This window comes from Belonocnema kinseyi, chromosome 8 (assembly GCF_010883055.1).
Source record: "Belonocnema kinseyi isolate 2016_QV_RU_SX_M_011 chromosome 8, B_treatae_v1, whole genome shotgun sequence".
Classification (NCBI taxonomy): domain Eukaryota; kingdom Metazoa; phylum Arthropoda; class Insecta; order Hymenoptera; family Cynipidae; genus Belonocnema; species Belonocnema kinseyi.
Window position 1 is genome coordinate 113,540,404 of NC_046664.1, and position 22,385 is coordinate 113,562,788.

Genomic DNA, 22,385 nt, shown 5'->3' on the forward strand with positions numbered 1-22,385 from the left:
AGCATTAGACATTAGTAGGGAGGTTAAACTTGTTCTAGGTTTTTTGACAACGTATGGAACCATTTAGAACAATAATATTTTAGCTCTCGAAGTTGAGAGATTTGAATTATTTTGTGTGTGTTTAGGTGTCAATTTTGAGGGTGGGCCTAGAGGGTTAGGTAAACAAAACTTCTTCGGGCTTCTTTGGACATTAAATGAAACCATTGAAAACAAAATTGTAGGTTTTAAAGTTTCGGGACTTTTAATGATTTTTTTTGTGCTCAGGGGTTGATTTTGAGATTGAGCCCAGAGGATTAGGTAAATTAAACTGTTTTTGGGCTTCTTTGTATATTAAATGGAACTATTTGAAGCAATTAAATTTTATGTCTTAAAGTTTGGGGGTTTGTAATGAACTTTGTTTTTTTGTTCTGCTGGTGTGATGATTTTGGGGGTGATCTTAGTGTGATAGGGGTTTCAAAACTATTTTGGTCTTGTTTTGACATGAAATGGAACCATTTGGCACAATAAAATAGTACATCAGGTGCTTTTCACAACAACAAAAAATTGTTTTCTTAATTGTTGAAACTTTATTGTCAAGATTAATCGTGATACAGCGCAAACTGAATGAGATTGAGTGAAATTTGTATGCGCATCTAAGTTGAGAATTTAAAAATTCAATTATTTTTCTTTAAAATGTATATTTATTTAGGTTTTCTTCTAAAATGTGGGGTCCCAATAATTGATCGCCAACGAGTTCGGCTAACACATTAACTTTAAATTTTCTTTGGAAACCTGTTTCCCGGAAATCGTGAGGATTTTCTGTGTCACAGTAGTGTTCGTTGTCGACTTTGTAACATCCTTCCCGTGTGAATAAGGATTCGTCAGTCCACGACACTCGAGGCAATAAGCCCAGGCCAGTGTCTCCAGAACGTGGGATTTTTCGGCCTTCACCACTCTCCCATCTGGGAGAAACACATGCAAACGTAGCGTATCAGTGAATCAGCTCTGTTAAATCCTGCGAATACCAGCCTCGCGTGAAGCCGAAAATGCACGAGCCGGAATCCGAGCTCTCCCGACTTCACGAATAACGATCTAACTGCTCCTCAAATTTATTCGGGTTTTGAAATCCCGAGTTACATTAGAACCATCAGACTTATTGCGAAGATGAAAATATAATTTACTTTATGCAAATAGATATAGGAGGCAAAATTTCTGAGTCTAAAAGGTTTAAAATTTAGTGCTGCATGTCTTAGTCATATTTTTAGTAAACAAGTAATTTTTAACAAATATGTGATAGTGGACGATGAAGTAAGAGAGAAGGTTAAGAAACTAGAGGTAGATGATTATATTGATTCGGATCACTTTCCCTTAATAATGACATTAGAGGGACAAAAAAGCAATAGCAATACGAATAAAAGGGCAGCAAATGTAAAAAGTGTAGGAAAAGGGGATTGGTCAAGGGAAGGAAAAGAAAAGTTTAAAGAAAAGGTCAGAAATATCAAAATGGGAAAGGGAAATGTGGATGAGGAGATGGAAAAAATGATAGTAGAAATAAAAAGAGGATTAGAATGCATAAACAAAAATGAAGTTAGTAAACGGGAGAATAGAAGTGGGTGGGATGAGAACTATAAAGAGAAAAAAAGGTGGTCAGAAAGGAATTAAGAAAGTGGTGAAAAGAAAAAGGTAATGGAGAAGAATATAGGAAAAAAGGAAGAGTCTACTGAGTTGTGTTATTAAGAGTAAGAGGAAGAGAATAAAAGATTTCAGAAAGTTGCGGAGAAGGCTATGACCGAAGAAGAGGTATGGAAAATAGTAAATAGAGAAAGAAAAAAAGTAAACCAAGATATTGAAATGGTAGAATGGAAGAAGTATTTTTTGGATTTGCTAGGCGGAGTAGAGAGAAAAGTTATAAAGGGAGGAAAATATGGTAGAGACAGAGATGAGGAGGAGGATATAACAAGGGAAGAAATAGTTAAGGTTTTAGGAATAATGAAGGATGGAAAGGCACCTGGTATAGTTGAGATTCCAAATGAAGCATGGAAATATGGAGGGGAGAAATGGGCATGGATAATATGCAATAGAGTATGGAGAGGGGAGGGGTGACCAGAGTTATGGAAAGAAGGAGTAGTTATACCAGTAGTAAAGAAAGGCAAAGGAGAGGAGGTTAAAGATTATAGGAGGTGGCGCTGGTGCCAACACTTTATAAAGTATATGTAACTGTTTTTTGTCAGAGAGATTAAAGATAGAAGTTGAAGAAAAAAAGATCGAGTCAGCGAATCAGACGCGGTTTCGAAAAGGAATGGGGGTAATGGGCAACATATATGTTCTGAACTATCTAGTAAATAAGAGGATTAAACGGGAAAAAGGGGCAATGATATCAATGTTCGTGGAGTTAAAGACGGCGTTTGACTCATTAGGCCGAGGCGAAATAGAAAAAGTCATGGTTAAAAAGGGGATAAGAGAGGGATTAATAAAGAGAGTATCGGAAATTTTTAGAGAGACAAAAAGAGTAGAGCGAGTAGGAGATAGTTTCTGGTTGGTGAGAGATGTGTGACAAGGATGTCCTCTAAGCCCACTTTTATTAAATTTTTTAGTATCAGATTTGGAAGAAAAAATGAGCAGAAAAGGTTGGGGAGGAGATTGAATAGGGAAGGAAAAGATATATATACTGGCATACGCAGACGACATAGTGTTGATGGCAGAGGATGAAGAAGTGAGGGCTGGATTAATTACAGGATTATAGAAATACTTAGATGGGAAAAAGCTGAATGTTAATGTACAAAAGCAAAGATAATGAGGTTTAGAAAAAGAGAAGGAAAGAAGAAAGAATGGACAGAGAGATGGAACGGAATAAAGTCAGAAGAAGTAAAAGAGTTTAAATATTTGGGATATATCTTGCAAACGAATGGAGATCATACAGCTCATATAAGAGAAAGGATAAAAAAGCAGCAGGGGTAATGAAACTGATACAGGCAATAGGAAAGAGGGTATGGAAATTTCAGACGAACCTGGGGGAGGGAAAGGGACGGGAGTTGGCGAGAAAGTGTTTTATGGAGGTAGAAGAGAGAAGAGGGAGGGCGATCGAATTAACAAGATGGGAAGAAGAAAGGAGGGAGTTCTTTAATGATAGAGAAATAGAAGACGAGACTGAAGTAAACTACGAAGAATTGAAAAAAAGGTAGAGGGAAAGACAATTAATAGAAAGATGGGAGATAATTGAGGAATCAAAATACAATAATTGGTATCAGATGATAAAAAAGGAAGGTGTACCAAAGTATTTAGAAAAGGGATGGGGAGAGAGAAGGTGGACCAGAATAGCAAGATTTAGATTCGAAAACGAGGTAAGCGAGGGGATCTATTGGGAAAAAGAAGAGAACAGAAAGTGTATAATATGTGAATGGGAGGAGGAAACATGGGAGCATATATGGGAAGGATGTAGGAGAGGAATGGAACTTAAAGGAAGCTGGAAAGAGAATGTGGTTAATATTCTAGGGGATGATGGATTAGAAGAAGAATGGATGAAGGAGTTGGAGAGTGCTAGAGGTGGGAATGAGAGAGAATGAAAGAATGCATGTGAAGAAAGAAAATTGAGGTATAAAAAAGTGAAAGAAAAATGAAACGGAAGTCGCTTAGATTAGAAGCATAAAGATTGTAAGTTATGGTAATGTAGAAATTAAGTAGACTATATATGCGTTTGCGTTCTCATGTTCTCTCTCCCTCGCTTGCACTCTCGCTTCCGTTCGCTCGATCAATCGTTTACTAATAAGTCCTAAGTTGCGCTATCACAGGAAACAGAGAAAAGGAACTAGATATAAGACTTCATGTAAATAGTTCTAAATAATTGTATACATAGATAGGACAAGATTGTAAAAAAAATATATATACAAATATTTTCGGTTCGGTTTTGATTCCTCTAGAATCAAACCGAAAGGCCTATGACAAAACCACCCGAACACGTCCTCAAGTTCCGGATAGAGAGTCTCTGTACCAAGGGTTTCTGCTGAATATGGTTACAAAAATAAATAGGCAGTCGCGGACAATTGTCCAGGGGTGCTCCCGAAGGAATTAACCCCCAAACGGAGGTGCGAAAACCGTGCCGAAAGCTGAATGGCACCTGGGTGAGATGTCTAGAACGGTGACTCTGGGATACCGGGTGTTCTCTCAGAGTACGCAGCCTTATCCTTGCATGCGGGGCTCTACAAGGATGGATGAACCCCTTTCTCTAGCTTCCCATGGGAACAAAAATGACAACACCAAACATAGCTGTAGTAAGTGCGGTTCCAAACAACAGAACACGCAGGGCTCTCGACAATGGGTCGGCCAACAATGCCGACCACTCTAGAGCTAGGGGAGCCAATCAAAATGGATCCAATGTGATGGATCGGCGGAATCTCGGGACCTTTAGATGGACGGAGCGACTGAATCACAACTTGCTAGAGTGCTACGATGCAAGTGTGGCCCCTGAACGGGGTTACATGGCACGGCTGCATACTCTATGGTGTGAGAAACACCCGGAGCTATCGCACTTTTCGCAGTAACGTTTGCGAAACCATGCCGAACTACTCCGAAAAAGTGGCTATGTAAGCGGAACTCCTACTCTACCACAGCTAGAAGAAGCCGGAAACAGAGAAAGAGAGGCGACACTAAGCCCAACCGCGGGCAGGCATCCAATAGAGGAAGAGCGATGCTTTATGACCCGGAGAAACATCAACATCAGGGTTTCTCTCAAGCCTAAAGACCTGGCTGAAATGGATGACGAGCTTCGTGGACATTTTTCCGAAGAATCCGACTTCTGGGCTATCAATTGTTCTGCGTATAATACAGCGAGAGCTTTGGCCGATGCGAACCGTAAAACAAAACCAACGGTTGATCATAAGACCAAAATACGAATACATCAACTTGCCATAAAGATAGACTAGGCAAGACAGTACGCGTCCTGCATTCAGTCCCTCCAGTTACTGTCGACCACCCGCTTAAACTAGAGGAGGTTGAAGTATTTTGCAGAGAAGTCTACGAAGTGCAGCATACACTGGACGAAAACTCAGAAAATATAAATAGCTTCAAGGAGCTGTGTGATGCCCTCATAACACTCGATGAAGAATGCCCACTCATCACTACCGATGAGGTGAAAAAAGTATTAAAAGGGATGAAGAACTTTTCCGCACCGGGACCAGATTGTATCAAAACCTTCTGGCGGAAGAAGTTTCCTTCAACCCATCATTATTTGGTCCGTATTTTCACCTCATATTTAAAGTCGGAATAGCCAATTCCGGAGTGGTTGGTGGAAGGGCGCACAATACTCCTGCCGAAAATAGGCAATTTAGCTGACCCGAAGAATTACAGCCCAATCACTTGTCTGAACAAACTGTATAAGATATTCACATCTTTCCTAAACGATAGGATTGTTCGGGCAATTCCACCCGTGTGGCAAGAAGTGTATGAACAACGAGGCTCAAAAAAAGGCGTAGCGGGATGTCGCGAGAACCTGCTCATTGATAGATGTGCCTACATAGATGCAGCATTCTACCAGCGTGATCTATCGATGGCCTGGATTGATTATCGGAAAGCTTTCGATTTGACCTCCCATAGACTTATCATCTGTCTTTGGAAACCTTAAAGGTTCATCCGCAAATCGTTAGGTGCATAGAGAGATTAATGCCGCTTTGGAAAACCAGATTTAGTATCTTATCTGGAAAAAATCGTGTGACAACTAACAAGGTCACCTTTCAGGGAGGTCTCTTTCAGGGCGACAGCATTAGCCCACTTCTCTTTTGCCTCACATTATTTCCACTATCCCTAGCACTTCGCCATTCTAACGGGTACTTGTGCGGCAAACCTGCAAATCGAAAGTACAAGGTCATACATGTATTTTACATGGACGATCTTAAGATCTATGCTAAAAACAAAAAACAACTACGTCTAGCTCTAGGGATTGTCGAACGATATACTAAGGAAATTGGAATGGAATTTGGGTTAGACAAATGTACCAAGGTTTATTTGAAGCGAGGAAAACTTGATGGCATCCCTGAAGATCGTGAGCTCTTTGATAGAAGCACTATACGACACCTTTGCGCTGGAGAGACTTATACATACCTGGACGTGTCACAGAGCCGCATGCAGGATGTGACATCTATAAACGATACTCTCCGAAGTAGATACAAACGCCTCATATGGCAGATTTGGTCTTCCCAACTGTCGCCTAGGAACAAAGTATCTGCAACGTACATGCTTGCCGTCCCGGTAGTACTCTAGTCATTTGGAGTAGTTCCATGGACGAAGAACGAGCTCAGATCCCTTGATATCAAGACAAGAAAGGTTAAGCACATGAACAAAAACATGCATCTTAAGTCTTCTGTTCCGCGACTGTACATCTCACGTCGTCAAGGTAGTCGCGTTATATTGAGTCGTGAATGTCTTCACAACAGGATTATTCTGGGTACAGCACATAGAGTCGCAAATGGAAGAGACCCTCTTCTTAAAATGGTCAGGAATCACGAAGAAGTGGGCAAAGGAGCGTTTCTATACAAAGCAGCGGAGGAGGCTGCTGAAACACTCGGACTTAAGTTCAGTATTAGGAGTGAGCAAAGTGAATCAAATCTTATCTATCTCGAGTACTCACTCTTGCAAGCCCGGATTAAGAAAGTACAAGAGAAAAACCTTCGTGAACAGCTCCTGGATAAGAGGATGCACGGTGTCTTCCGCAGAAATGTGGAGGATCTGTCTATGTCGTGTGAGCTAACGTTTGCTTTCCTTAAATCGCCCGGTTTGAAGAGCGTGCCGTGCACACCCCGGGCATTTGGTACACATACTATCTAGTTGTCCAACGCATGCGGGAACAACCTACATTCAAAGGCACAATGCGGCACTAAGAGTACTTTATTACCATCTCTGTCACTCCTACGGAATTCACCTTAATATCGCTCCTCTAAATGCTCCTAGGGATATCGAGTCAATTGTCGAGAATGAGAAGGGCCGCATATACTGGAACTTTATATTCTCGAACATTTTTTCTGTTGCACACTCGAAGCCTGACATGGTGCTTCTTGACTACGAGAAGGGAACCATGTTCGTTATCGAGTTTTCGGCACCAACTGACAAAAACATCATAGCCAAGGAGAATGAAAAGAAAGAGAGGTATCGAGACCTTATAAGGGAATTGCAACGATTGTACCCGGAATATTCTGTTAAACTGATCGTCCTTATCATCGGCGTTCTTGGAGGTACCAAGCTTGCACTTGCTAATAACCTAAAAAGCATCCCTGCGTGTCAACAATATGCTAGAACACTTGCGGGAAAAATGCAGAAGGCGGTTGTCCTTGGGTCACTTCGTTTTCTTAGGGTGCACGAGGCTTTTGCTGGATCGTCGTATACTGTCGTATACTGTAACGGAATCAATACGAAGATCGCGCAAGAGCCTCGTGCACCCTAAGAACACGGAGCGACCCAAGGACTACCGCCTTCTGCATTTTTCCCGCAAGTGTTTTAGCATATTGTTGACATGCTGGGATGCTTTTTAGGCCATTAGCAAGTGAAAGCTTGGCACCTCCAAAAGCGCCGATGATAAGGACGATTAGTTTAATAGTATATTCCGGGCACAATCGTTGCAACTCCTGTATAAGGTCTCGATAGCTCTCTTTCTTTTCATTCTCAGACCTCGAGTGAACAACAGAAACAATTGTCGAGAATATAAAATTCCAGTATATGCGGCACTTCCCATTCTCGACAATTGACTCGATTTTCCTGGGAGCATTTAGAGAAGCGATATTAAGGTTAATGCCGTAAGAGTGACAGAGATGGTAATGAAGCACTCTTAGTGCCGCATTGTGCCTTTGAATGTAGGTCGTTCCCGCGAGAGTTGGACAACTAGATAGTATGTGAGCTAAATGCTCTGGGTGTGCATGGCACGCCCTGCAGCTATCATCAGGAATGTCTTGGCTCAAAATGTGGCGACGGTATGTTAAGGTGGAAAATACACCGTCTTGGCATGCAAAAATGAAACCCTCCATACCAGACTTCAATCCGGGCGATTTAAGGAAATCAAACGTTAGCTCACAAGACATTGACCGATCCTTCAAATTTCTGTGGAAGATACCGTGCATCCTCTTATCGAGGAGCTGTTCACGAAAGTTTTTCTCTTGTTCTTTCTTAATCCGGGCTTTCAGGAGTGAGTACTCGAGATAGATAAGATTTGATGCATTGCCGATATCAAGAGATCTGAGCATAGAGTACTACCGGGACCGCAAGCATGTACGTTGCAGATACTTTGTTCCTCGCCGACAGTTCGGAAGACCAAATCTGCCGGATGAGACGTTTGTATCGACAATCCCTAAAGCTAGACGTAGTTGCTCTTTGTTTTTAGCATAGATCTTAAGATCGTCCATGTAAAATACATGAGTGACCTTGTACTTTCGATCTGCAGGTTTGTCGCACAAGTACCCGTCGGAATGGCGAAGTGCTAGAGATAGTGGCAATAATTCAAGGCAAAAGAGAAGTGGGCTCATGGTGTCGCCCTGAAAGACACCTCTCTGAAAGGTAAGCTTGTTATTTGTCACACGATTTTTTCCAGATAAGATAGTAAATCTGGTTTTCCAAAGCGGCATTAATCTCTCTATGTCACGCTGGTAGAATGCTGCATCTTTGCAGACACATCTATCGATGAGCAGGTTCTCCCGACATCCCGCTACACCTTTCTTTGAACCTCGTTGTTCATACATTTCTTGCCACACAGGTTGAATTGCCCGAACAATACTATCATTTAGGATAGCTGTGAATATCTTAGGAAGTGTGTTCAGACAAGTGATTGGCCTGTAATTCTTCGGGTCAGCTAAGTTGCCTATTTTCGGCAGGAGTATTGTCCGCCCTTCCACCAACCACTCCGGAATCGGTTCTTGTGACTTTAAATATGAGGTGAGAATACGGGCCAAATGCTGATGGGTTGAAGAAAACTTCTTCCACCAGAAGGTTTTGATACAATCTGGTCCCGATGCGGAATAGTTCTTCATCCCTCTTAATACTTTTTTCACCTCCTCGGTAGTGATGGGTGGGCATTCTTTATCAGGTGTTATGAGGGCATCACATAATTTCTTGAAGCTATTTATATTTTCTGAGTCTTCGTCCAGTCTATGCTGCACTTCGTAGACTTCTCTCCAAAATACTTCGACCTCCTCTAGTTTAACCCGGTATTCCAGAGTCACCGTTCTAGACACCTCACTCAGGTGTCATTCAGCTTTCGGCATGGTTTTGATACCTCAGCTTGGGGGTTAATTCCTTCGGGAGCACCCCTGGACAATTGTCCGCGACTGCCTGTTTATTTTTGTAATCATATTCAGCAGAAACCCTTGGTACAGGGACCCTCCATCCGCAACCCGAGGACGCGTTAGATGGCTTTGCCATAGGCCCTTCGGTGTGTGTGTGTGTGTGTGTGTGTGTGTGTGTGTGTGTGTGTGTGTGTGTGTGTGTGGAAGTCATGTACACCCTCAGGAGACATATTATTAATAAAGAAGAAAAGAAATAGTTACATTTTTAGATAAAAACCTTAATTTTCTGCAAAATAGTTAGATTTTTTATGTAAGACATGATATTTCAACTAAAAAATATTTAAAAAAAAAACTTTCGAATTGACAACAGAATAGTTACATTTTTAAGCACATAGTTGGATTTTCAATTGAAAAAGATAAATTTTTAACCGAAAATGGAATGGTTTACGACGGTTTAAAAATATGCTTTCAAATCTGAGTAAGTGTAAGATATATGTATTCAGAAATTTTGAAACGATTCAATAATAATTAAAACTTGTAACAAATTGTTAAGTATTTTGTAAGGTCTCACGAAAATAAAAAAAAAATCTTTTAAGATCCTATGAAAAATTAAAATAAGTTCTTATTCCGAAAAATTAATTTTAAGAGATTATTTTTAAACATTTCAAAACATTACAGAAGATTTCAAAAATTATCAAAGAATTTGAACAATGTTTAATACAATTTTTTTTATTTTGTAGTATTAAAGAAAATCAGAAAAAAATGGAATAGTTTTTAAAAAGTAGAAGATTAGAAGATCTGACAAGATTAGAACAAAAGTTTCTGCAGCTTGGTGTAGTGTTAAGGGTGATTTCCGTGATCCAATAAAATTTTATCTACTGAGCTTTTGCACAAATTTAAATGTCGGTCTGCTAGATGAACACCCGTATTCGGATCTCTTGCGAAATAATCTGGAACTCGTTGATCATTCACGATATTTCAAGGGAGGCCACCAACTTCTCAGTGGTGATTGAACATTTTCCCTGTTTCACGAAGTGTCCTATGCAACCTAGGAAATACTTGGAAGGATGGATGATTTCTGTCAATGTACCTTCTTGCGTATTAGTGAACTGCTAAGCGGGCATTTCTCTCGCACAGTGTAGCTCGTTATACTAATCGCATGTAAATCGGGGCATAATTAGAAACGAAAATTAAGATTTAAAAGATCAAGAGGATACGATAAACACTTTAGAAAAAGCGCCCTGAGAGCGATTTCAGACTAACTTTTAGAATGTGAGAGCTATGTAAAAACAAAGGAAATATTAGTTAAAAATGGCCGACACCTTCTATTAAAAAAAAAAAGATTTTGATTTCTGTGAAATTTTGATTTCTGTGAAATTTTGATTGAATGCGTCTAACTTCATCAATGAGTAGAAAATTAACATTAAACCTGAAATCATTCTTTTGAATTTATCTATGAGTCTGAATTTCCTAACGTTTACGAATAACGAAACAAATTTTTTCAAACGTACCAAAGCTGCTATTTTATGTCAGAAAATAGTTGCATATAACCCCTACGAACTGCTTAAAGAAGTTTAGCCCCCCCCCCCCCCACATAATGTAGAATTCACCTCAATCATCCTTTAAATTTACAACAATATAATACAATGACCCTAATTCGAAAAATTACCCGGTTTTCGTGTATACTGGTAGCAATTGATGTTCAATGAACACAAAAACATCAAAACAAGGCTTTATTAATTGGATTCTGCAGACGAAAAAATACATAAGCAAACTTTCCAAAGCGACGTTCTAAATAGGTGATATGATGTTGTTAATTTTGTCTGTAAATAATAGGTAGTTTCATAACTTTTAAAGAATTCTGAATTTTTTTAAATCTCTTAAGAGTCTCCGTCCAAAAAGAACACGCTTGTTTTAATTCTCCTGTTGATAAACTACTGAAAAAACTTGGAAAAAAGACGATTAAAAATGTCTATCAAAGCAAGTTCGTTATTTTCACATGTAAAATCCAAGACAGTAATTTTTAAACCATTCATACTTTCATAAAAGCTCGTCAGCATCTCGCGTCAAAAACGAAAAAACTTGTTTGAATTCTCCGGTCGAATAAATACTGATAAAACTTGGGAGAAAGACGATTGAAAATATCGATCAAAGCTAGTTCCTTATTTTCGGTTATAAAGAGAAAGACTTTAAATCTTTTTAAAATCCCAAGAATTCAATGTTTGTTGTCATTGCTTCAAAGTTTTTTAAAACTCTTCATAATAATTAGGAAAAATGTTATGGTTTTAGTAGAATCCTGAAGAATTTAGAGGAATTTGTAGAATTTATAATCCTTTCAATTAAAAATAATTCAATATGTATAATCTTAGCTTAAAAAATATTAAAATATCTTTTGATTAATTTAAAAGTATTGGATGTATTTTTACAGAATTTTATAAAATTGTGTGTAATTCAAGTAAAAGGTACATCTTTCTTCAGTCGTACCTACGCCGGCTCTCTAACTGGATTAATTGGAAAATAATAAAGAAAAGTGCTATCATTTTATTATAATTCAGAAAAATGCGGAAGAATTTATAGAACTTTTTATATATCTTTTTATATATTCTAAAGTCTTTTTTATATATTCATAAGTCTTTTTATATATTCTAAACTATTGTTTGCTCATTTTTATAGCGTGAAAATGATTTTAAATTCTTTAAAGGACCCCACACCAAATGTACAGTAAAATGGCCACCGGTGAAAAATTCTAAGAAAATTTTTTTTCTGTATTTTCGAACCTGCAAAGCAATAATTCAAAGGAAAAAAGTAAGAAAAATGGACAGTTTTTTTACAAACAATTGTCAAAGTTTCAATTTTTACATGTATTTTAATAGAAAAATGCTGATTTTCGTGAAAAGTTTTTTTTCTCCTAAACTAATAGTTGGATTTAGTTCAAACTTGCACATTTTTACTATCATTCCTACCAAAACAGAAGGTTCATATCCAAGATCTAGAAAGATGGTTTATGGGGTATACACCATGATATAAGGGTGTTTGCATACCTCAAACACCCAAGTATGGAAATTATCATTTCTTAGTAACTAAAGTCACTAGGTATTTTTTATTCAATTATTAGGGTATGAAATAGCTTTCAGATAAGTAGAGGAAGTGTGCATGTCAAGGGGTTGTTTAATCATCCCTTATTTAGAGAATCAGAGAAATTAACTTTTCAATAATTAGGGTATGATTAAATGACCCTAAAAATAAATTCTAATGCAAATCCTGCTAAAAAACGCTACCTGTACATATTTTAAAGTGATTTTGTTCATCAATATTATTATAAAAAATCTCTGGTACTTTATCCCGTTTAAATTATCGATTTGCTTGTGTTTTTATAAATAAGGAGTGATTAGACGACCCTGAAAATAAATTCTTATGCAACTTCTGCTAAAAAAATCCTACCTTTATATATTTTAAGGTGATTCTGTTCATCAATGACAATAAAAAATCTTTGGTACTTTAACTCGTTTAAAATATCGATTTCCTTGATTTAATAATCAGGGGATGATTAAATGAACCTGTAAATAAATTCTTAAGCAAATCCGAATAAAAAATGCTACCTGTATATATTTTTAAGTGATTCTGTTCATCAATGTTATAACAAAAAATCTCTGCTACTTTATCCCGTTTAAATACCGATTTCCTTGGTTCAATAACTAGGGGATGATTAAATGACCCTGAGAATAAATTCTACTGCAAATCCTGATAAACAAGGCTACCTGCATATGTTTTAATGTGATTTTATAAGCCTGATCTTTGGTGATTTATTCCTCACGAAAAGTTAATTTCTCTGCTTCTCTAAATAAGGGATGATTAAACAACCCCTTGACATGCACACTTCCTCTACTTAACTGAAAGTTATTTTATACCCTAGTAATTGAATAAAAAATACCTAGTGACTTTAGTTACTAAGAAATGATAATTTCCATACTTGGGTGTTTTAGGTATGAAAACACCCTTATATCATGGTGTATACCCCATAAACCGTTTATCTTTCTAGATCTTGGATATGACCCTTTTGTTTTGGTAGGAATGATAGTAAAAATGTGCAAGTTTGAACCAAATCCAACTATTAGTTTAAGAGAAACAAAACTTTTCACGAAAATCAGCATTTTTCTATTAAAATACATGTAAAAATTGAAACATTGACAATTGTTTGTAAAAAAACTGTCCATTTTTCTTACTTTTTTCCTTCGAATTATTGTTTTGCAGGTACGAAAATACAAAAAAAAATGTTTTTAGAATTTTTCACCGCTGGCCATTTTTACTGTACATTTGGTGCGGGGTCCTTCTAAAGTGTTGGAAGGTATTACACAGAATTTATGACAACTTTGCGGAATTCAAAAGAGGAATACATTTTCATTCACTGTTAGCGTAGCAGTTAACTAACGAGACTAATGGTGAAAGAATTAGAAACACTGCAATGATTGTATCAAAATTTGGAGATTTCGGAGGAATTTGCAGTTTTTAAAATAATAGAAATACCAAATAATGCAATTGAATCAATAATGTTCAAGGTAAATAAAAAATTTTTAAGTAATTTTCTTTACAGAACTCAGATAAATATTGCGCAATGCTAAGAATTCAGGGTTATTCTACAGAAATCAAACAACGCTTGCATTTTAAAGAAGCTAATTAATGGTAATTAATTAATTCGGATAAAATACATTTTAATTTTCGCGTCTCGATTTAGTTTGAAGTTGCACCCAAAAGTCAAAAGCTCTTACGAAAATAAATGGAGGGGAAATTATACGATCTGAACTTGTATTCTCGCACACTCTCAGCGATGGCACAAGGACAATCGGCTAACTAACGCATTTTTTTGATTGATTAATCTTTAATTGCTAATTACTCGAAATACATTCCTAATTTGCATGCGTTACAGCTTTTACATTTTTTAAAAGCTCGCGCTCTTTTTCAATAAACTCCTAACCTCAAATCCGCTTTCTATATTTAATGTACGAATTTAAATATGTATTTTCAGAAATGTCCCTTTCGGATTAAAATTTTCAAATGTCATACAATAAACTTTGGTTGTTAAATCTGAAATTCCTCATGATAAAGTGATTGCCACTTTAGGTACTAAAGTTTGTCCGCAATTTGAAAATCGCCCATATATATCCCTATAACGATCCACGTAGCTGGTTCATCCTCTAACCGTCCACTGGGGTTGTACGCTACCCCAAACTTGTACCGTGGCACAATGCTTTCTCTTTGTAGTATAACTACTTTAAGGTATGGCATTTTTTTCGTTTTTTAATGTACAAAACAATGATAATAATAATATTCTGCTTATTTTTCGATAAATGTTAAATAATTTGTTAAACAAGAAAAAATACCTAAAAATTCTGCAAAATTAACTTTTTTTATAAAAAATACCATAGTTTCTCAACAATATGACCGATTTGAAAAAAAAAACGGATTTCAAAAGAAGAATAGTCACACTTTAAGGGTATACAAGCCACTTTTGCTTTTTTTGAACATAATTATTTGAACATAATAAGTAGAGAAAATTAGAGGAATCGGACAAATGGCAAAAATCTTAAAAAATACTAGTAAAACTGATTATTAAAATTTAGATTTATTATACATTGTCCGCACAGAACTCACACAAAACACAGATGAGCTCACTCATTGACCGAGTTCAATGGTAGAATAGTCGAAATGAATTATGGTTAGGCTCCCGGACCAAACTGCACATGCCCTTAGTCAGAAGCTTACCTAGAACTTCGAATGGGGTAGCGTACTACCACGGTGGATCGTTTTAGGGATATATATGTGTGCGTGTGTGTGTGTGTATGTATGTTTAGTGTCTGTGTATATAATATTACAATAATATAATATTAATAATAACGCGTCCTCGGGTTGCGGATAGACGATCCCTGTACTAAGGGTTTCTGCTAAATATTGTTACAACAATTAATAAGTAATCGCGGACAATTGTATAGGGATGGTCCCGAAGGAATAGCCCCTAAGTGGAGGCGTTGCAACCGTGCCAAAAGCTAATTGGCACCTGAGCGAGGTGTTTTAAATGGTGACTCTGGGATACTGGGTGATCTCATAGTATTCACCATCATGAATCATTTAAAACGTTTCGTCATATGCTAACTTTGACACTTGGGTCAATTAAAATCGGTAACTTTGCAAAAACCAGCAAAAAATTTCCAATTAAAGATATAGGTAGTTTTACATAATAGAATAAAAAACTCTTGAAATCAGATTAGTTAATTTGATAACTGCCTTTTTTGGATTCCCGATTATACAGCGAAAATATTTAGATTCCAATTCCGTTCAAAGCCGCTCGGAGATTTCAAACGTAACCTGATAAATAAATTAAAAACACGATTTTCATTTAAAGCATTAGAAGGCACTTCAAAAGCATAAAAATTTCAAAATCTAGTAGGGTTGTATTACGATACATTACTTTATGACAAAACTTTCGCTTTATTCAAATGTGATGAATTAAAAATATATAAAATCATAATAAATTAATTTTAAAAATTAGTTTTCATCACAGCCACCTGTGTAGCAATCAATCTGGACTAGTATCGACGAGAAAATTCGAGTCCTCTGGCTTTGACGTTGAATAAGTATGTGAAGAAAAAATGGTAGGTAAATGAAAGAGGTATCATTTTAAAGGTGCAAATGTCGTACGTTAATCAGCCGAAAAGTAATATTCAAAAAAATTATTTGTAGCTTACAGACCTGAAAATACGATGAAAAGTGAGGAAATTTGATAGCTTTTAAAAACAGTGAACTTTGAAGCATAGTTTTTTATTGAAAAAATAATAGGGAAAATATGAAAAAATTCATGGTGGCACACTACACATTTCTGAACAGATTGCCGTCGAAAAATGTACAAAATCTAAATAATTGTTCGTTTTTTGTGATTAAATATGCGACCGCACTATCTTCAGTTCTAATGAACATAATGAAATGATTTAAATTGGACGTAGTTAGCTGAACTATCTGTAATAATTTACAATTTGAAGGAAGTACGTGCTTCTTGTTGCCTTCGTACAAATTGCGATATTTGAAGTCAGTTTTTTATATAGGAAAGCAAGTGGGAGAGCCCAGCGTGGTGCCGTTTTTTCAGGGGATCATCCTCGGTATTCCTCAACCCGACCTACCCAACTTGTGCCTCCGAGCCTCACTCTGTCCTTCAAACCCTTTCCCTGTGTTGAGAAAAAACGCGGTCGATCCCCTGAAAAACGGCACCACGCTGGGCTCTCGTACTTGCTTTCCTATATAAAAAACTCACTTTAAATATCGCAATTTGTACGAAGGCAACAAGAAGCACATACTTCCTTCAAATTGTTAATTATTACAGATAGTTCAACTAATTATCTACAATTTAAATCACTTCATTATCTTCATTAGAACTGAAGATAGTGCGCTCGCATATTTATTCACAAAAAACGAAAATTATTTATATTTTGTAAATTTTTCGACGACAATTTGTTCAGAAATGTGTAATGTACCACGATGAATTTTTTCAGATTTTCCCTATTATTTTTTCAATAAAAAACTATGCTTCAAAGTTCACTGTTTTTAAAAGCTATTAAATTTCCTCACTTTTCATCATATTTTCAGATCTGTAAGCTACAAATAATTTTTTGGAATATTACTTTTCGGCTCATTAACATACAACATTTGAACCTTTAAAATGATAAGTCTTTCATTAACCTACCATTTTGTCTTCACATACTTAGGCAACGTTAAAGCCAGAGGACTCGCATTTTCTCGGCGATAGTAAGCTCTGCTGGCGCTGCTCTGCTCCGAATCGCCACTCTGTGAAAAATTGTTTATCTAAAGTGCGCATGTGTAAGTTTGATTTATGTTAATAAAAAATTTTAATTATAAAAAAAGGTTTTTTAAATATTATAAATGACCATAACTTTCTTACCGTTCTTGCATCAACTTTAAATGATGTGAATGAATACATTTATACTATAAAAATCGACTTTTCAAATAATGTAAATCACCAGAACTTTTTTACTCTCTGATGAAACATATCAATATTATAGGACACTCGATTAGTCCCCAATAAACACGGTGTATCAATATTCGTTCGAATATCGATCCACTATATTGAAAGTTAACGATCAATTTTCATTCGCACCTGTGACCGCAAATGTGATCAATAGCTTATCGTTCGCGTGTACTCCACGCTACGGGGTTTTTAAATATAAAATTGATCATTTCATTGGAATATTTTCGAGTCCACGAAAGCCATTAATGGTGGGACGATATTTGACGGAATATGTTTGTTCAATTTTTTATCAAATAATGCCCCACGCAAGCGAATTGAATGTGGGAGTTATTGCAATGACAACACATGCTGGGTTTTCGGGAAATAAAATGAAATTCAAGGTTGAGTAGATATTACAATCTTTTTTTTTAATACAAACACAAGAATTAAAAGGTACTTAAAACTGCTTAATTTAAATTTTCGAATTATGGTTAGGCTTTTCAATTACTTTAATTGAATCGTTTCTTTGAAAGAAAATAACGTTACTTAAAATCACTTAACAAAAAATTGTGATTTCTATATCATTTAAAATAACTAAATGCGACAGTAAGAAGAAAATAATTATACACCTTTATTATCCACTGTTAAAATTAGAAACGGAAAAACTTAATATCATTCGTACGAAAAACCTTTTTAATATCAGGCAAAATTAAAATGAAATGTGAGATACTATTTACTACTATGTTTAAAAAAAGTAATTGCGAAAAGGTATTGCTGCACAACATCTCGATTCTAAATCGTTTAGTTTGACATTGAAACGAAATGAAACGACTAATATGCGATCAATATTCTACCAATATTTCGACGCGTGAGTTCGACCGAAAAGTGATCATTTCTGTGACCGCAACAGTGATCAATATTCGAACGAAATAATCGAGAGAAAATTGATCGTAAGTAGTTCGTTTTTTGAGCATTCCGAAACGGCACCCTCTCGTCACGATCGAATTTAGGTCAAATTTCTATCCATTCTCATGACTCCGCAGCGTGGATTAAAAATTCACTGAAAAGAGACTCCACGTTTGGCTACATGGGTTCGAAGTTAAAAAATCTATCATATTAATGCATTAACTTTGACGTATGAAGTAAGTTTAACTCTAAAAAAACTATTTTTAAATAATATAAAGTAAAACAAAGATGTAATTAATATTTTTAGAAACTCTGTGGTCAGTTTTCGGATATCAGTCGTGAAAATAAGCCCTCCAAATTAAACTGCAACAATCTTAAAGTTATTGTGTGCACAAAAAAGTGTGATAGTCACACATCCGCCCACACCTTCACACATGCATTTACGCACACCTCAGCACACACCATCAAACATGCATGCACACATTTACATACATCTGGATAATTATTTAGAACATTGTATTAATTATTTTTAAATTGAAGAACATTTAATTAACTAAATTAAAAAATATTGAAATTGTTCTAGCAGAAAGCTTCATCTGCAAGGAAGCAAAATCATAGGATTGATATAAAACTCATTTTGTAGTATTTGTTGAGTCACAGATTAAAACCACCATAACAAAATGCAATTAAAAGCCCCTATAACAGGCAATGGGGTTCTAAAATAGCTATCGTTGAGTGAAGTTTGTTCTGCGCCTGTGACGTTGTGGCTTTAATTTAGATCGGAACTAATGCTTATGATTTCAAGTTTTTGAGGATTATATCTCTTCTCTTATTCTTAAAGTGGTCTCTCGGACTGTTTGAAGGCCTACTTCTTGCTTACGTACAAACGGTCTAATTTTGCGAACCTTGCGTAATGCGAGTGTTTATCTTTTGCATCTATGAATTTTGCGCCCTTCTCTACTTAAAATCTAGACGATTTCTAGATGATGTCGTCTGAGAACACATTATCTGGAATTGACCCCTTGCTAGATTATAACTAGACGACTGCTAGACTCACAATGGTCACCGCCCTCAGTCCCTTTTTAGGGGGTAAGCAGTAAAGCGGTAAATTCTTCTTAAGCCGCCCCTATTACTATCTATACATGTGTGTAGTACACGTCTATGGAACGTCAAGTGGGCATCTAGAAAACGTCTAGTGCGCATCGAGGGATCGTATAGTGTGAATCTAGGAAGCGTCTAGTGGGCATATAGGCATCGTATAGTGTGAATCTAGGAACGCATACACAATAATGTACCAATAAGTATTCTTTTTAACATTAACACATTTTCTTTGGTAATACTCTGAAAATTTTTTGTATTACTTTTGTATTACTTCTCGTAAATGGAATGAGATTCGCCAAAAGAGACAACATTTTTGAATTCAACTATAAAATTGTATATTAGTATATAAGTTATAGCTATAAATAAGTATAATGAGATAATTCATCAATTAAAAAAAAGTGTTAATAATTTGAAGATAAATTTAAAAAGGGAGAGTCGGGTTAGCGACGGCCAACTACTGTAAATAACTCTGCCCGCCCGGTACGTGATGAATACAAAAGGAACATTATATTACCATCGCACCACTCTTAAAAGGACCATTAAAAGGACCCAAATCTCTCAGACCATCTAAGAGACTAAATCATGCAAATCGACTCTGCTTATAGACTCAAATGTGCCAGGCTATTTCGCTTGAGAATACTCAGAGATTTCTATCGGTAGAGGAATCACTGTTCTGGAAGTTGCAATAATTGATTGCCGTTTAATTTAATAGTCTTAATATTATTGTTGTTTATATAATAATTGACAATTTATGTTTTAATATTTTTGTTTGAATTGTTTGCGAGATACAAAATAATATTTTTACGTATAAATATCTTCATTTCAAACAAAAAAATTATGTAGAAATATAAAAATTTGAATAAGTACAGTGTACATATTTTAATGAAAAATATGAAACATTTCATTTCTATCTAAAACGATATCAAAGAAAAAAATTCCCGGTCATTTCCCGGTTTTTTCTGGGTTCTGAAACATTTTTCATGGCCAATAAAATTTACATGTAAAAAATTGAAGGTACTAACACTTTTCAATTTAGCAATTTTTAATAAAATGCAGATAAACTACAAAATTAAATATTTTTAACTTTTAGAAATTAATAAGTTCAAAGATTCAGACAAAAATGGTAAAAATTAAATTCACATGATCATTTTCAATGCTCTAAATTAAAGAATCAATTAATTTTACATGTTTTATATTATATTATTTTAAACAATTTTAAAATAGAAACATAAAAAATTTAAAAATTAAATTAAAAAAAAAGAATACTTCGTAAAGTACAAGTTAAATTATTTTCATTTTAAATAGAAACATCCTTGATTTTTGAATATTCTCTTTAAAAAAATTTCTGAAATGAAAAATTACTTTCAATTTTTCTAATAATCTTAAGAAAATTTTTTTGTTCTTGCAAAGCCTTTGGCAATTTTTAAAAAGCTTCTAATTTTTTTAATCAGCAAAAATCTACATTTTGTTTAAAATTAAATCAAACGTTAGAACTTTTCTTAACGACTGTCGCCGTACGATATAAAAGCCCAGCCAAGCCATAAACGTCGACTACTCCCATTTGATCCTTTTATGTGCAGTTTGCGTAACGCGGAAACAGAAAATGTTTTTATAGCCGATGCTTCAATATTTTTTTATTTTCTGTCATATATTTGAAACTAATACTCTTTTTTAGGAGGTGCACTGTGTTACACATATGATATCGCAATAAGTACAACATATTTTAATAAGTGTCAAAAGAACAAGATGTTTATGATTTTCACTCTAGATGTCATGGTAGAAGCAGTAAATAATAAATTCGGAAAAATATATAAATCTGAAACTTCGCTGCTCCTCAAAAATCGAAAGGTACCAAAGATAATTTTTTAAACCCTAAATAATAAACTTCGATTATCTGGAATTTTGTTTGATGTGAATTAAATTGTATAAAGGTAATGGGCACTTTACAACAGCATAAAATTGAAAAGCGAGAAGTAAGGAAAACTCAGTTTCCAAAAAAGTTGGTTCAAGAAGTTGAAGATAGTCCAGAGAATTCCAAAAAGAAACCCATATCTGCTTCTAAAAATTGCAGTTCTATAAAAAATCTGAATATTCCGGAAAATCCAAGGTATGCGAATAATTTGGATTATATTATTCTGCAGAAACCATCCAAGGGTCAAGCCGAGAAATTGATCGGTTTATTCAAAGTGCCAACCTTGGTATGAATTTAAAATCATGAAAATAATATAGTAGAATCTAAGAAAAATTAGCTAACTAACTATTTACCTTTTAGATTTCGGAAGATGTCTCAGTTGATGTTGGAGAAGATCGAATAATTGTTGAGGTTAACGAGGTGAATTATTTAGTCGACATCTTTGTCCCCTGCTCTCTCGATCAAGAGAAAGTTTCAGCAGAAATGGATTCGAATCTTGGAGTGAGTACATAACATGTTAAACTAAAGAATTTGAGAAATAAGGAACAATTTGTTAACAGTCGTTTATTCTTTCAGATCTTGCGATTGAATATGCCGCTCAAATGTTGAAAGTTAAGATCGGATAAGAAAAATATTTTAGGTAAAGATTCGGTTTAATTTTTTTCTTACATGTATATATAACTCAAATATTCTTAATTTATATCTACAGTTTGTTTTTTTCATGCGTCAATGTTATTAATGTAAGCCATGCACTATTTTCTTATAATTATATGATGCTGATTTCGAAATAATATACGATGTAAGAATACTTCTTTGAGTACTGTACAATATTCTTAGAGAGGTTGTAGGTATCCTTACGCGACATAGTAATGATAATTAATAAATCATATTTTCTTTAAAAAGTATCGCAATTTCACACGCACGAATTACACTATCTGGATACTGAACAGGATGTAAAAGAAAAATATAACTCTGTTTATAGATGGCAATTTTAGACAATCGATAGCTAGCCCCTATGAAAAGGTTTAGATTTTAATGTTCCTATTTTAATTCAGTTTTCAGACTTGTCACAACAAAAGTAGACCTGATGAACACAATTAAGCAGATACTCATGTGTATAAATACAATTTTAATGCATTACTAGGCTTATTCATGTGGCAGATGTCTCTCCATTACCAAGATGTTGAATGGCATTTCCACCTATCCGTTGAACGTCCTA

The 22,385-nt window shown here is 35.5% G+C and overlaps 1 protein-coding gene across 2 annotated transcripts in view; it reads left to right on the top strand.

The window, feature by feature from the left end:
- LOC117178816 (PIH1 domain-containing protein 1-like) overlaps positions 1–22,068 on the top strand; it is a 113,635-nt gene extending 91,567 nt beyond the window's left edge. For both annotated transcript variants that reach the window (XM_033370307.1, XM_033370308.1), the window contains 4 exons: positions 20,930–21,102; positions 21,186–21,452; positions 21,527–21,667; positions 21,743–22,068. In XM_033370307.1, the coding sequence (XP_033226198.1) occupies positions 20,930–21,102; positions 21,186–21,452; positions 21,527–21,667; positions 21,743–21,775 (614 nt within the window). In that variant the 3' untranslated portion in view covers positions 21,776–22,068. The remainder of the gene's footprint in view (positions 1–20,929; positions 21,103–21,185; positions 21,453–21,526; positions 21,668–21,742) is intronic.
- Positions 22,069–22,385: the final 317 nt, after the last annotated feature.